Genomic DNA, 16,910 nt, shown 5'->3' with positions numbered 1-16,910 from the left:
ACTAAGAGCTCTAGGGTTTCCCACTCCTTCTCCTCAGCCCTCAACTAACAGGTCCCTCAGAGTAGACGTTGTCTAGAGGGGCGGGGTAGAAATTGAATAAATAAATAAATAAATAAATACTCAGAAAATTTCTTTCTTTGGCTCACTGGAGTTTATTCGCCTCGCATCCCACCACTTTGCCACCACTTTGTCGCGTCCCCCCAGTGTTCCCTGTGTGTTTTCCCTCAAACACAGGTCCACCTTCGGACACGATGTACTATTTTCTCCCTTTATCTGCTGCTACCAGTGGATCTAAATACGTTTCTTAGATCTGGGCTGCCAAATATAACTGGTTTATTTATTGTTTGATGGGTGAAACACAAAAGTAAAGTCATAGATGTTCTTTTATTGTTCAGTCATTAAACTTGGCTAGGATTACACATTTGCTTGCTTGTATTCATTCACACTAACCACTGTAACAATATCTTCTGACTATCTATTTTCTATTACTTTTATCTCTTATGTATTCTCTAACATGCAACAACTTTCCAAACTCTGTCTTAACCAAAACCTCTTCTCTACCTCCCCTCAGTCTCCAACTGTTCTCTTGACTCCGCCCCTCCTATCCTGCCATAGGCTCCTGCCCTAGAGCTCCATATGATGGACAGGCATGACTTGGGCATTCCGCCACAATCCTGCATAAAAACAATGTGGATCCATACATCAGATCCATGTTTTTGTACCACTGCTGGGGGGCTCATGATTTCTGTGGTGTAGTCTTTGGCCACAAATGGTCCCTATGATTTGATAGTGGTTTGTGGATGATCTTACACAACATTCCCTCTAATATTTGGCCCCACTGTGTGGGAGCAACAGCCCGTGCATGCTGGGGGGAGTGCAGGGTTGCATGTGAAATTATGACTAAACAAAGCGGCTGATGGAGCACTCAGTTTAGAGGGAACTGTTATCCTACAAAAAAAATCATGTAGATCCATGAGGATCTGTGCCTTGAGTTGGTGTTTTTGTGCCACTGCAAGGCCATGCACTTGAGGAGCCTATGATTGGACAGTGATTTGTGGATGATCCTTCTGAAAAATGTTTATGTGGATCCATGCTTCAGTTTCATGTTTTTGTGCCACTGCAAAGCTATGCACTGAAGGACACATGAATTTTGTGTTGTAGTCTGTTGGGGTAAATGTGATCAATGATCTGATGATGGTTTAGGGAGGGTTACATCTAAAAATGATATGGAATTATTGGATCTGTAAACATATGAGTAAACGGGGTAAACATACTCATGAGTAAACCAGATAAAACTAGATTTGAGCGCAACTCCAGCAACAAAGCAAAAATCAGTAATTTCACAGTTTAAATGAATGAGCTGCTGAATATTATTATCTTTGAGGTTTAAAAAAAATCTTTTTAAATATTTGCACAGGCTGGAGCTAAAAATGTGTGGCCAGGAATCAGTTTAATGCTTTCTTTCACACTGAATGTGTTCTGTCACTTACCTTGCATTAGCTGCCTCGCTTTGGATACATTCTCACTGGACAGAGTGCTATGCTGTGCAAATAGTTTCTTTGGAATTCTTGGAAGCCAGAAAAAAGGAGCAATTTCAGATTTTTTTTTTGGCTTTATAAGAACTAATTAAAAGAATTAGAGCCATGAAGGGCTCAATTCCTGTGGATGAAAAAAAGAGGCAGAAAGAAAGAAAGAAAGATGCCCATTCTGAGTTTTGAAAAATTGGTATTCTGGAGTATGAAATAATGTAGGGGTTCTGTGTCACATTCCATAGGTGATTTGCCACCACAGGAGGTTCACAGAAGAAAAAAAGGAATGGCAGGACTGCTTGCAGGTGCAAAAACAAACTTGACAGTAGTGTGTGATTTGAAGGCTGCACTAAACTCACTCCAATTGAATTCTTTGATTGTTTAAGCAAGCTATTAAGCAACATAAGACTTCTGGTGTAATGAAGGTCGGTGGTTGCTTTGGTATCTTTCTTCATTTTGTCTCCATAGGACATATTTTCTAGTGGGGAAAAGCAAACAAATAAAACAAGACAGAAAATGAAATCCAAAGGAAGAAAAGCTGATCACCTATTAATATTAAGATGTTGTCATTGCTTGTTGAATATTTCACAATCATCTGTTAAGGCGAATTTGCTGCCTTAGTACATTTGCTCTGACAGGTCCAAGATACCCAGGCAGATTTTCAAAGGAGCATCTAGGAGGAATGTCTGTATTCCACAAAAATTGAGCAAAGCCATCTGTTTAACTTAGGTGTAGTGTTTACAATTATTTTGTTCAGGAAGGGAAATATATGTGCAGTTTCATCTTTACAAAGCAACTGTTTAAATGTCTTTGAATTGAATGAAAAGAGGATGAAAGATCAAAAGAACTGAAATTGAATGAGATATGGAATCTGTCCCAAATACTTCTTTTATTAAGCAATTTCTGCAATAGTAATACATTTATAAATTAAGCCCTGCCATTTTAAGCACTAGGTGCTTGAATGAGTAGTGAAACATTTCAACCTAACAAGAAGTCCAGTTACCTTGACTAAACTTCCAGCTAGCCACACCTGGATGATTGAGAGTCTTCACAGATGTATCCTTTACTTTTTCTATCATTTATGTTATGAAATCAAGCAACACATAACCATGCTATCTGCTGCTTGTTTTTATAATTCTGATCCATTATCTCAGCTATAGGGCAAATATGTGTCTCACGATAGTTTCAGAACAACATAATCATCTCCTTGCATCACTAAAAATCCTTAATAATACCTGGAACAATAAATACTATAAAAGCATGAGTTGTGGTTTCTTAAAGCCAGTTTTTAACTAGATTTCAAATAGCTAGATTGCTCTGTCAAATTAAAATACTGCAGAGCTACTTACATCGCTTTGCAGGTGATTGGAAAAATACTAATTAAAGTGACATAATAGTAGCTTAGATCAGTAGTCCCCAACCTTGGGCCTCCAGATGTTCTTGGACTACAACTCCCAGAAGCCTTCACCACCACCCCTACTGACCAGGATTTCTGGGAGTTGAAGTCCAAGAACATCTGGAGGCCCAAGGTTGGGGACCACTGGCTTAGATGGCCTAAGCTCTGACTCAGTATAAGGCTGTTTGCTAGACTGCAGCTGAAATACAGGTGACTTGTATCACTCTTATTGAAATATCTGGACCCGAAGGAAAATGTTCCGTCTGGGAGTACAGGACCAAAGGCCACATGACTCTAAAAAACTGAAAACTCTTCTGCTTTACCAGGTGTTCTAAAGACTTTTGTTAGGAAGCCCCGTCTCTTGCTTAGAATTTGAAACATCTGGAGGTCTCCTAGCTTTCCCATTCTCTCAGTATTGGAACCAAGATGGGGGGTGGGTTGGTTCTATATTCTGGTCGGCTTGACATGTTGCAGTGTCCTCTGCTACGAAGGTTGGTGAACATTTGGCTTTCCAGATATTCTAGACCTCCACTTCCTAGAGGCTTGAGCCATCATGCCAGTTATGAGAGGTGTAGCGTTCACCCTTATTATGTTAAGTAGTTGTGCATATTCATGTTGCAGGCTAATATTGCCGAGAGGCGGAGCAGAGAGAGATGTAAAAAGAGGCGGAGTCAGAGAGTGAGAGAGTCAGTCAGTCAGAGAGGAGAGGGAGATAGAGTGTGGTATTTGGGAGATCTGAGTTGTGGTTTGTGAATAAAAACTGTTATAACAAGTAGAAGATTGAGACTGATGATAAATAAACCTGTAGAAGTTACTTATGATTAATTATCAAATATCTATAATCAATAAACTTGGTTTTTTTAAAAGACAAGTGAGGTTTGGACCTTCATCCTTCCATAAGTAAAGTATGTTGATTTAGGGATCAACTGGTGGCAGCCGGTGAAAAGGAGTATTGGTTTGCCTTTGTGTGCTCAGTGTTTGGAGAGTCAGGCAGGGGCCATGATGTGCGAATGCCACAAGAGATGATCATAATTGTCCCAAAATCTGATGGGCCAAAGGTTCCTTACCCGTAATCTCCTGTCTTCTCAGTAGTTTGTAAATGTGGGACAGTATAAGCAGACACTTCTGAGCAAATATAATTACTTATGCCCTTAATCATATTAATTGGGTTAGCCATTGATGTTTGCTTTCCTGAGCAAAAGAGAGCAGATTGCTGCTGGTAGTACAGTTGGAAAGAACAGCATTAAAGACTAGAATACTCCTAATCCTGGGAAACATGATCCTTGCTCAGCCTCTTAAACATGAATAGACAATTTGAGCCTCTCCAGGACTGCAGCCTCCATCATCCTTCTACATTGGCTATGCTTGGCAAGGGCTGAAGAAAGACAGAAATCAACAGCATTTGCCCACCTCTGCTGTTTAAGATCTAGTGTTACTCCCTCAGTATGAGTGACTTATTGCGGAAAGAAATTGCTAAGGTTTCTGGACTGATTGATTTGACCGTCACTTTCACCTGTGTATTTGCCATGTAGTTCAATCTGTGAAGGCTGGACTCCAGCAGCACTTGAACTGCTTGTCCTGGTGCTTGTTCCAGAGTTGCCATCGACCACAGACCCACTTGTAATTCTGATTCTGATCAAGATCCAGGCTGTAGTTTACTGAAAGAATAAGAATGGTGTATTTTACCAAGACGCACAATCACTCTCTGGAGACCGGAATGGTTGTTCGCTAAGTCTGTTAGGTTTCCTACTTCCCCATTAATCTCTTTTTCCTGTTTTTTCTACCAGGTGTAGTAGTTTGTCTCTTTCCAAGGTGAATGGTGTTGTTGAATTCTGTCCATGTTTCAAATGTCTGCACTCCTCCCACTCCTAATATCTGAAGATTTAATTAATCTGCTATTTCCTCCCTCTTCTAGAACATTAATGAAGATACAAAATAGGATCAGAAGTAATACCATTTTCTTGACAATACATTAATGGCTCACCCGCCTACTCTTAAGTTGTTTTTCATCACCCTTCATTTCAGTCAGCAGGAGTGTTTTGTGTCAGTTTAAGCAATTTTTGTAAGACATGCTGATCAGTGTTTTCATAAAACCTGGCTGTGTCAAAGTGCCTGGTTAATGTTTTCCAGTTTCTCTGTTTAGTATCTGCACATGGAAATATAACATACCGGTACCAATTATTTTGCTAATACACAGTATTAAGAGACTCACGTGTTATGTCCACATTATTAATCATGACGACAGTGGTGTACCTTAGCTGTCAGTGAGAAATCCCTGCCAGATGTGCAGTACTTCTTCCCAACCCCCTAAGTGTTCCTAGCTAGCTCTCCAACTACCTTTCGGTTTTTGTGGGTTTTTTAGCACCTGGGAAAATGTCCTTTAATTATTAGACAGTGCAGAAATTTCTGATTAAAAAACTTAAATTAAGTGTTCAATGTCCAGTGTCTTCTCCAGTAGGCCAATGAGTATCTCACATGTTACATTGGGGCCTGGGTGACCTGTGTTCAACCCTTGTTCAGCTATGATGCTATCCAGCTGTGACACTGGCAGAGTGGCCTTGAGCCACTTGCTGTTTCCCAGACCAACCTTGTAGGATCTGTGTGAGGGTTGAAGAAAGGAGAAAGCAAGACAGTCGAGCTTCTTGAAAGATGCATGTGATGTAAATGTAATAAGTAGGTATTGTAAAGTTAGGAAATATGTATCAGACAGATGCAGTTGCTGTACTGCTTTTAAATAGATTTTTCACATTTAAAAAATGTTCCTTATAACCTTTCACTTTTTTTTTTTTTTTTTGCTGAACATGAATGCATACACATAAACGTGCACACTGGGGTCTGACCAAAGCCAGATCCAATGCCAAATTTAGTCATACACATAAGACAGGCAAGTAATTTAAGAGAGTAGGTCAACTCTCCTGGGTGAATGTTCTCTGAGTTTGGAAGGATTATATTAAAGAAAGCAGTATGGAATTCACAAGTATGGAATTCACTTAATAGAGTTTGACCTTTTTCTTCCTTCTCCCCTGTTTTCCACGTACGTGACGCCTGTGACCCGATATACTGTAGCATTAATCAATATGGATTTGTTTTAAAATTGTCAGGGAAAACAGTTCTGATCAATAAAGTTGCAATGGTGCCATCTAGTGTGACACTTTAAAATATATTTCACCAACTGGAGGCCTATGATTTTTGTCTTCAATGAGGAAAGTGTCTGCTTTCTGGAATCAAAAGAGAAAATGGGGACTAACAACTTTTCGGCATTTTCCTTCTAATTTTTTTTGTCAGAGCTTCAAAGCAATCCGTTTACAATATGCATTCATTTAATCTGGCTTCCTGTAACTTGAGCCTCTTGTTGTGTGTCCTGCACTCTGGGAGGATCAAGAACACATCCAGCCTTTGTTTGACAGCCTTTGAAAAGTGCTCTCATATCTCCTGTCAGTCTAAATATGCCCAGTTCTTTCAATGTTTTCTCACAGAGCTTGTTTTCCAGAAGACAAGAATCACTGCAGAAGAACAATATTACTTTCACGTTAACAATAAAGAAATTGAAATTGTTGCAGCTTTTGTGTACCACAGTAAAATCAACAAAAAACCAATTGGAGATTGCAGCCAAGAAATGAGAAAAACGCTGACACTTAGAAGTAGTGAAGGAACTAGAAAAGGTCAGATGTAAGGATGTGTCACCAGAGATCAAGTCCAAGATCATCAACACAGATGATTTTCAATTGCTATGTACAGATGTGAAAGCTTGACTTTATCATTAACAGCCCTGCTGAGCTCTTGTAAACTCAAACCTGCTATTTCCTTTATGGAGTCAATCCACCTTATATTTAGTCTTCCTCATTTTCTTCTGCCTTCTACTTTTCCTAGCATTATTGTCCTTTTCACTGTGTCTTCTCTTCTCATGATATGCTCCAAGTATGGCGGCCTGATGGGAAACTGAATGTGAAGGATGTGGATGTGAATGAGAGGGATGTGTTTTTATGTGGAGTATGCTATGTTTTCATGTTATGGATGCTATGTTCTTGTGTATTTTATCATGTGTACTGGAGATAGCATTTAATTTTGTTGTATGGAAGTACAATGACAATAAAGTAAATTCAAATTCAATTCAGATTCAGGCTTGATTTGGTCTAGGGCCCATTTATATGGCTTACTGGTGGTCCAAAGTATCCACATAGTTCTCCTCCAGCAGGAAGATCTTTTTCTTGCCAGCTTTCTTCATTGTCCAGCTTTCACAGCCATAAATAGTAATTATAAATATAATTGTATTGGTGATTTTTGCCTTGCTTTCCAGTGACGAATCTTTGCATTTGGTGCTCTTCTCTAGTTCCTTCATAGCTGCCTTTCCAAGTCTCACCCTTCTTCTAACTTCTTTGCTGCAATCACCATTTGGATTGATTACTTCCTGAAGTACAGAAAATTGTTAATAATTTCAAATTATTTATTGTCCACATTAAAGATAGTTCTGTAGTCATAATTTTTGCCTTCTTAATGTTCAACTGTAGTTCTACTTTACTCTGATTTACTCGTACTGCTTTGCTCTAACATCAAGCGTCATACTGCATTGCTTGTTGTAATATCAAGCCAAATAAAAGAGTGTGTGTTTTTTCAACTCAGAAACATGGTCAGATTATTTTGTGCCTTTTTAGTTGATGTAATGAAAGTGGATTAAGGAACCTCTTAAGGAGGATATCTTTAAGACAATTTTCACAGATTTCATCTGCCTTTGTTGCTTATTTAATCTCTTTTCTCCTCCCTCTTTGTGAGATATTAAATGCTGCCCTCTGAACCTGACGCCAAAGTTTACATTTCACTTCTTGTCTGTCTTGCTCACACAGAGTCTGCTTGGGGCAAAAGGAGATTCCAAAAGGCAGAGCAGAACCAGGAATTCCTTGTTGACAGACAGAGAGAAATCTTCCCCAAAACATGGCAACAGCTCCCTCTGCCACCACTAGCACCTCTCCTGCAGTCTATGATTGTAACCCTGAAAGTGCATCCTTCCCAGAACAGTTTGCTTGGGGTGCAGCAACAGCAGCATACCAGATTGAAGGTACATTTTTAAACATTTTGCAGCTGGCTAGGAGGGTATTTAAAACAGATTAGCTGAAATAATGGATTATGTACTGTTTACAAGGAGGAGATACTTGAACTTAAGTTTCATTATTGTCTAGCCACTAAATTTCATTTTGACCTAGAAGAGATTTCTTCCATTACCCTTCTCTTCTTTCCAGGAGCACCAGGATATGAGAATCTACTTCAAAATTCTTGATGCGTATATGAATAGATCCATCTTTCAAACACAAATAAAATTTGATCTGAATCCATTCTGTTTCAATCTCAAGAACTGCTGCACGCATATTTTTAGGTGTGAAATGAAATGCTGATTAAGATAATTTTTCATTTATTCAGACATTATCCTTTCTTTCTGCAATATAATCAAACTCACGGTGATTGATAGATAAATGTAACCTACCCAACCCCATTATAAAAACTGTGTGAACTGATCATAAGTTGTCTTTTAGGTCTTCTTTTCATTGATCCTTTCCAACACGGGAAAGAGGCCTACCGTATTTTTTGCTCCATAAGACGCACCATATTTTTAGGAGAAGAAAACAGGAAAAAAAATCTGTTTTCTTCTCCTAAAAATTGGCGAGCCTTATGGAGAGGTCCGTCTTATGGAACACAACCTAGGACCCTTTGGAGGCTCACCCAGCCCCCCCCCCGAAGGCCAGAGGGGGCAAAATCACCACCTTCTGGGGCTCTTTTGAGGCTTGGAAAGCTTCAGAAGAGCCCCAGAAGGTGGCAATTTCGCCCCCTCTAGCCCAAGGGGGGCAGGGTGAGGCTCCAAAGGGTCCTAGAGTGTGTTGCAGGACCCTTTAGAGACTCACCCTGCCCCCCTGGGGTCAGAGGGGCCAAAATCGCCACCTTCTGGGGCTCTTTTGAGGCTTGGAAAGCTTCAGAAGAGCCCCAGAAGGTGGCAATTTTGCCCCCTCTAGCCCAGTGGGGGGACAGGGTGAGCCTCCAAAGGGTTCTAGAGTGTGTTCCAGGACCCTTTAGAGACTCACCCTGCCCCCCCCAGGGTCAGAGGGGCCAAAATCGCCACCTTCTGGGGCTCTTTTACAGCTTGGGAAGTTTCAGAAGAGCCCCAGAAAATGGCAATTTTGCCCACTCTAGCCTGGCGGGGGGGTGAGCCTCCAAAGGGTCCTAGAGTGTGTTCCAGGGCCGTTTAGAGACTCACCCTGCCCCCCCTAGGGTCAGAGGGGCCAAAATCGCCACCTTCTGGGGCTTTTTTACAGCTTGGGAAGTTTCAGAAGAGCCCCAGAAAATGGCAATTCCGCCCCCTCTAGCCCGGCAGGGGGGGCAGGGTGAGCCTCCAACGGGTCCTAGGGTGTTTTCCAGGACCCTTTAGAGACTCACCCTGCCCCCCCGGGGTCAGAGGGGGCAAAATTGGGAAGCTTCAAAAGAGCCCCAGAAGGTGGCGATTTCGCCCACGCTGGCCCCGTGAGGGGGGGTGGGGTTAGCGTGGCAAGGGTCCGAGGGGGCCTTCCAGACCCTTGCCACGCTATCCCCACTCCCCCCCACAGGGCCAGCGCGGGTGAAATAGCGACCTTCCAGGACCTTTTGAGAGGCTTTCAAGCCTCTCAAAAGGTCCTGGGAGCTGGCAATTTCGCCCGCGCTGGCCCCGTGGGGGGGGGAGCATCACAAGGGTCCTGGAAGGCTCCCTTGGACCCTTGCGACGCTCCCCCCCACGGGGTCAGTGGGGGCGACGTCACCACCTTCGCTCCATAAGACGCACAGACTTTCTACCCCACTTTTGGAGGTGGAAAAAGTGCATCTTATGGAGCAAAAAATACAGTATTTGTTTTTTCTCAGAATGTTCATATGTGGAATGCCTTTTGTCCCAGGATAATGCTGATATATTACCTACAAAGTGGAAATGTGCTTCCAGTAAGATATCCTGAACCACACTTTGTGAACCAGACAGTCTTTGGCTCTCAAACATGAATTGATGAAGTGGTAGAAACAATTAGAAGATTTCCTAGGCTTGGGATCAAATATGTTTTTCTGGGGAAAATGGAACTTGAAAACTAGGAATGAAATAGGAATGCTAAATTCTGTCCAGCTTACCAGAAGACACACATTTCAGTAGAACACCTTTTCTCTGCAGTTACATACCATATTTTTCCATGTATAAGACACTACTTTTTCCTAAAATCATTAGACTAAAAATTGAGAGTGATCTTATACACTAAGTAAGCTGAGGAGAGAACAAAATGGCCCATACCTTACCTCTGCAAACAGACTTCCTTCAATCCCTATGTTTAGCTGCTACCAATCAGGAGGCTTAGCTTCCTACAGTCAGGACACTTAGCTTTCTCCAGTGACGACGTCATTCCTGCCTGTCCATCACAGAAGTGCAAAAAGGAGGAGCCAAGGATAGGACACTAGGGGTGGAGTTAGAGGGACAGTTGGGGATGTGAAATGGCAGTTAGGGTTTAGGAGAGAGAAGAAGAGGGTTAGTGAATTGAGCTTAGAGAGTTAAGAGAGTGAGAAGGTTAAAATACATTGAACAAGCAGGAATGAAATTATCAGTACTATAAGATAGATATTGATTAAAAGTATATAGTAGTTCGTAATAAAAGTATTTGCAACCCCATACATAATCAAATCCTTGGTAATACCTGATGCAGTTCATATGTGATTTACCTTTGTGATTTACTTGACAATAAATAAATATTTGTTACTCAGACCTCTGATTCCTAAGTTCAGTAAACCTTAGCTTTGGCAGCACACATGTATAACATACATAATTGGTGTTAGGAAGAGAAAAGGGTGTGGGACTTTGTGAGGGCCAAAATAGACAGGGGCAACAAGGTCGAATGTGACATACACTAAATAAGCTGAGGAGAGAACAAAATGGCCCATACCTTGCCTCTGCAAACAGACTTCCTTCAATCCCAAGGTTTAGCTGCTTCCAATCAGGAGGCTTAGCTTTCTACAGTCAGGACACTTAGCTTCCTCCAATCACGAGCTTTATATAACTGATGTCAGCTGAAACTACACAAACCAATTGCAACAGTGCTCAGATGCAACAGGGATACCTAATGTCTGAGTGTTCTGAGGCCAGAGGCTGAATAAAGTTAAAAGTATGATGCATAATATGACAGTACTGGTATGTAAATGTTATCTAAATAAAAATGTGTTCTGTTTTATGTTTAAAATATTGATATCTTAAGTTTTGGTTAGAAAAGGGGGGGCTCTTATACATGGAAAAATACAGGTCCCTGCATGGTTTGACTTCTGCTTGTATATAGACATCCATCTGGTGGATATCCACTTGTTTCTAGGTGATGTTTCTACCTTTCTAGTGAGGCTATTCAGTTCTCTTTTTTCAAAAACATCTCCATTTTACAAATGTGAAACACTCTATTTCTGTGTCGATGATCCAAAATGCTAGAAAATGGCTGATATTGCTGCTCAGTATCATGCCTATATTGCTGCCAGGAAAAAGAATGCAAAGCTTTACATACCAAAGGCAACCTAAATGTTAACATCAATGACAGCAGTCAGGATGGTCTATACTTAGGATACTCTCTTGTGCTCACCACCATTCACAAAGAGATACTAAGTAAGGTAAGGGAAAATACCAGAAGCTGATTCCTTTCTTCATCACTTAATCACTTCTCGCCCAAAAACAAAGCAACTGTTTGGTCTATTTTTTTGACAAGTGTAAATATTTTGAAGGGCTGTTTTAGACTTAATCAAATTGTGAAGCAAAGCTTTGAGTGGATACAAAACATACTTTGGAGAAGCATTCATAGCCTTTTAGCTCTCAGGTAAACCAATATTGCTATGTGCACTCTGCAGAATACAGACTGGAAAGTTATGTTCTTAGTTTCCAAACCCTTTCCTTAAGGTCGGGAAACTGAGAAAGAAGAGCTATGAAGAAAAGCTGTGAAAGAAAATGAAGAAAGGTAGGGATAAAAAGGTTGGGATATACAGTGGACCCTCGACTTACAGACTTTTCGAGTTACAGACTTCTCTGGCTGCAAAATTTAGATTCGACTTGCAGCCGGAGAATTGACTTACAGACCAAAAAAAACCCAAAATGGGACAAAAATAGAATAAAAACCGCTGGTTATGGGATTAATTGGTTTTCAGTGCATTGTAGGTCAATGGAGATTCGACCTACAGACTTTTCGACTTGCAGCCACCATTCCAATATATATATATATATATATATATATATATATATATATATATATAGAGAGAGAGAGAGAGAGAGAGAGAGAGAGAGAGAGAGAGAGAGAGAGAGAGAGAGAGAGAGAGAGAGAGAGAGAGAGAGAGAGAGAGAGAGAGAGGTGTGTGTGTGTGTGTGTGTGTGTGTGTGTGTGTGTGTCTACTCTGGCCAGTTTACAACAGTAACAAAACCATAAAATAACAAAATAATACAACACTGAAGTTAAAGTGCAAATTAAAATATCATAAATAAAGGACAAAGTGAAAAAATACAATATATACAATTAATATAATTAATAGCATAATATATGGTGGCATACAAATTATGGTATTGCCGAAGAGCCTTACATATACGACAGCCAGAAAAGTAGAAAAGTGGGTGCTCAATCAAGTCAAGCCTGGACTCTCACTAGAGTAAAAATTAGTAAACTGAGGCTTATCCTACTATGCACAAGGAATGAGAATACACAACTGACTAGAAAATATCATATTGTGGGGGTAGTGGTGGTGCAGTAGGAAGAGAGGAAATGTGTTGAAAATAGAATGTAAGAGATCAGTATTATGCTCAGAATCGGAGCCTAGTAAAAGATGAACAGCAACCAGAGACTGGCACATGTTTAATTGAATGGCTGGCCTATTTAATAAGTTTGGGATTATCAGTAGTTCTTAGCAGCCCAGAAACCCTAGTCAGCATGGCCAATCACTTGGGATTCTGGGAGCTGACATCCAAAACAAATGAAGATTTGATTCAAAGGTTGAGAACTGGTAGTTTATGCTGCCAGCATCTCTAGCTTTCAGGCAGAAATATTTCTCAGCCCTACCAAGAGATTGCAGACATGGAACCTCCTTGACCTTTTGTATGCAGAGTGCATGACTGTTCCACAGATGTTTCCCACTGCACTAAAGGGAGCTGGACAGATGCAAATGATTCACAGGAGTGTTAGAATTGGGACTAGTATCTATAAAATATTTCATCCTACTAAAAAAACCCTATTACTCTCTCCCCCCTCCCTCTCCCTCTCTCTCTCCCTCTCTCTCTCTCTCTCTCCCTGTGTGGGGTGTATGTGTGTGTGTGTGTGTTTAAATTGTTCCACAGAATAGTGAAGGTTTGGAGAGTTAAATCTTTCCACAGGAAGAAATTGAATCTTTAATTGATGTCAAAGTTGATGTGTTAGAAAACTTTCTCTATTCTGAGGAGCTGACGAAAATACAATTGCCTTGAGTCACTGAACCACGGGAAAACGTGAACCTTGAAAGACACTCAAAGCACTTTGATCTAATAATTGACCTACTTTGAAGGTTGTCCCACATTAAAGTTCAATTTGCCGAATAACCCTGCGTAGATATATTGGAGCACTTGAGATATGATAAAATTCTGTTAAGAACATGAGACGTGACTGAAAGTCTATGAAGAGTCTGGATGTGGAAGGGATATTACATATTCCGGGAATGCTTTAAGTGTCTGCAATATGCTTAACCTTGCATTAAACTTAGATTTAATAAGACAGATGTGTATTAAAGTACTGAATATACTTCAGGGAGCAATTTGGCATCAGCAAGGGATGGACTGGATGACCTCCTAATAGGTCTCTTCCATCTTTAATTTCTATTATACTAATTGATTATTAAAACTCTTTTTATTGAGGGCTGGTGCATAACTATTACATAGATATTAATCTTGCAGACTAGCTGATATTTAATTTATAGAGAGTTCTAAGCCATAATGCCCCTTTAATTTTTGAGACAGGAAACTCTGAATAATGTTACTTGCTATAAAGCTTGGAGGATTTTAACTTACTTTTATTTCTTTGATCAAAATGCTCTATGCTGTGCTAGAGTTTTGCAGATTAAATACATTTGTACAGTATTCAAATACATACCCCTCCCCATAACAGTTACACTGAAACAGCAGCTTGCCATTGTTTGCCTGCTTACTCAGAAGGAACCCTTACTCGAGTCACTGGAATTATTTTTGAAGTATATAGTGTGAAATATGCTGCTTATTATTACTTCATTATAAACTGCTCTTTTTGTCAGTTTCTCAGCTGTTGAAATATATTTATTTTATTTATTTATTTACTTAATTTTTTTACTCTGCCTTTCTCCTCAAAAGGGCCCAGATTGTAAGCTCTGTAAGGCAGAGAGCTGCCTTTTCTTCAATGAGTTTATAGTATAAATTTCAACAGTGGTCAAGGTGACTTATCAAAGAGAGAGTGGGAAGACAAGAGGTGGCAGAACCTCAGGAAGAGATGAGCAAAGTATAACCCTGGGATCATATGTGGCCCTTCCAAGTCTGTTTTTGTGGCTGCAGTCTTTCCCCAGCACCATCTTCTCACAAAAAGATGGCTTGCAGCTTTAGAAGAGATTATAGGACCCTCTCTTCAGTTTTGTACATGCTCAAATACACACATTTTCAAAGCTAGAAATGTATTTCTAGCCATTTCCAGTTTCATTTTTTACATTTTGTGGTATTTTTGTTGCCCTCTGAGGTTCTTAGGGTGTCTCGAGATAGAAAATTGACACACAGACACCCAATATCCTGCCAAAGCTTCCCACTGCAGCATAAAAATGAGAATGTAAGCAGAATTGTATCTAAGTGGGAAACACTTAGATGTTTATTGATTCTTTGTGAGCACACTGAGATGCCTTGCAGGATCTCACTGCGTTGAGATGTAACCTGGTATATCAGGCCAGATATAGCTGCACATAAAGTAGCATTTTCCGTCACAGGCCTGGAAATGCCGTCAGGATCTGCAGTGTTGAAACTTGCACTACAGATTGTTTGCTGTTATACTTGATTAGCTATTCTTAAGAATATCATGCCATGAAATTTTGAGTCATTCTATAGCAAGGTGCATTATAATGTGAATGTTAAATCGATAATGATCAAAATGCTCTTTTGCATTACAAATTCCCCCTTCAGCTTTCTTTTCTTTTCTTTTCTGGCATTTTCAGTAATCAGATATTTGCACAAAGAGTAGAAAAGAAACTCAAAGGGTAATGAGTCTTTGCTGATGAAACTTCTTTTTTTAAAACAATTTTTTTATTTTTAAATTTTGTTTACAGACAAGAAAAAGAAAAACATAAACAAAACAAGGAAATACTGCATCCCTTACCCCTGAGACCATCAATTAATACTATATATAAAAGACCCCTCATATATTCTTGCTTGACTTTTGCCCTTTTTCTTTTTTCAATATGGCATTTATAAAGTTATCCCATATCTCATTAAATTTATTAATCTTTATCACTCCTTTTTAAAACTTAATTTCAGATGCCAGTTTATTGTTAATTGCAATATTCTAGATTTCATGATAACCATTCATGTGGCTGAAAAATCCAGTTCTTCTTCCATTTTTTTTGTGCTATCAGTAATCAAGGAGCTGTTATCATATTTATAATCATCGTTGTTTTTGAGTTATTTATGTCACGATCATCTATTAACAATGCTGATGAAAATTCTTAAAGACCATATCCATACCAGAGACTGCATGGATCTAAAAGTCACGTTGTCTTTGCAGGGAAGAATGATGACTCTAGTTTTTGTTGGGCGGATAAATGGTGGCACTAGGGATTCCTGACAGTTTTCCTACATGTCACTGAACAATAACTTTCAGGATTCCATGCGAAAAGCTGTGGTAACTATGGTAGTAAAACTAGTGCATTTTTCGAATGCCTATGTGCCCAGCAAAGCACTGTACCAGTCTTTAGTGTCTTAACACATGCATATGAATCATGATGCTACCCAAGAATATATGACAATAAACTATACAGGGGTATAGTTCCCAATGAAATTTCCTAGAACAGTTGTTTTTCTCCAAGACTTGCATGTGGGTCCCACAAGCATTATCAGAATATTTAATTCTTTTTTTTAACCCTCTCGTTTATGAATGTGGGATATTGTGCTTCAAAATGGCAGGAAAATGATCAATACTGCTGCACAATATTGTGCCTGCATTGCCAGAAGGAAAAAGGATGCCAAGCTTTACATGACAAAGGGCAGCCTGAATGTTCACAATACCAATGTCAGTAGTCAAGACGGCCTACAGCAGGCGTCCCCAACGCTTGGTCCGCTACCTGGCAACGGTCCATGGCCTAGGCAGGACTGGGTTGTGGATACAGATTTCCTACCCCCTCGCAAGCGCCCCTGCAAGTGCACCCTGTGCATGCACCTGAGTGCACCAGGTACCCTGCAAGCACACCATGCCCACCCGTGAGCATGCCACACCCCCACACACATGAAACCCCCCCAACCAGTCCACGGTTGGGAAAAGTTTGGGGACCACTGGTCTACAGGGTACTCTCTTGTGCTCTCTACCATTCACAAAGGACACCAAGCAAAGGAAAATCCCACAAGCTGACTTCTTTTTTCATTAGTTAACTACTTTCTCACCCAAGTACAATGCAATTGCCATGGCTGTTATTCTACAACACTGAATGTTAATTTGCAAGATCTGAGCAGAGCTATTAATAATATGACTTTTTGGAACTCATTGATTCTTAATAGTCACTACACACCAGAAGTGACTGGATGGCACATGATATCTTTGGAGTTTTGTTATGTTTTAATTACCAAGCAATTCTGTAGTGACAGGACAAGTGGAATGGTTGAGACTATGACAGGATATAGGCACCAAAGCTTTGGTAACATAGAGTAAAACCATCCTCAGCCAGAAAGGAGAGGGAAAGGAATTTCATACATTAAATGAGTGAACTTTTTAATATTTGTTCTCTATTCTTTT

The 16,910-nt window shown here is 40.1% G+C and overlaps 1 protein-coding gene across 7 annotated transcripts in view; it reads left to right on the top strand.

Annotated features, from left to right (window-relative positions):
* LCTL (lactase like) overlaps window positions 1–16,910 on the top strand; it is a 170,127-nt gene that overhangs the window by 74,502 nt on the left and 78,715 nt on the right. For all 7 annotated transcript variants that reach the window (XM_073001098.2, XM_020780437.3, XM_020780434.3 and 4 more), the window contains one exon: window positions 7,767–7,978. In XM_073001098.2, coding sequence (XP_072857199.2) covers window positions 7,855–7,978 — 124 coding nt within the window. In that variant the 5' untranslated portion in view covers window positions 7,767–7,854. The remainder of the gene's footprint in view (window positions 1–7,766; window positions 7,979–16,910) is intronic.

The sequence above is a fragment of the Pogona vitticeps genome, chromosome 5 (genome assembly GCF_051106095.1).
Source record: "Pogona vitticeps strain Pit_001003342236 chromosome 5, PviZW2.1, whole genome shotgun sequence".
Lineage (NCBI taxonomy): Eukaryota > Metazoa > Chordata > Lepidosauria > Squamata > Agamidae > Pogona > Pogona vitticeps.
Note: the sequence above shows the minus strand (reverse complement) of the source record. Positions and strands in the feature narration are given on the sequence as shown.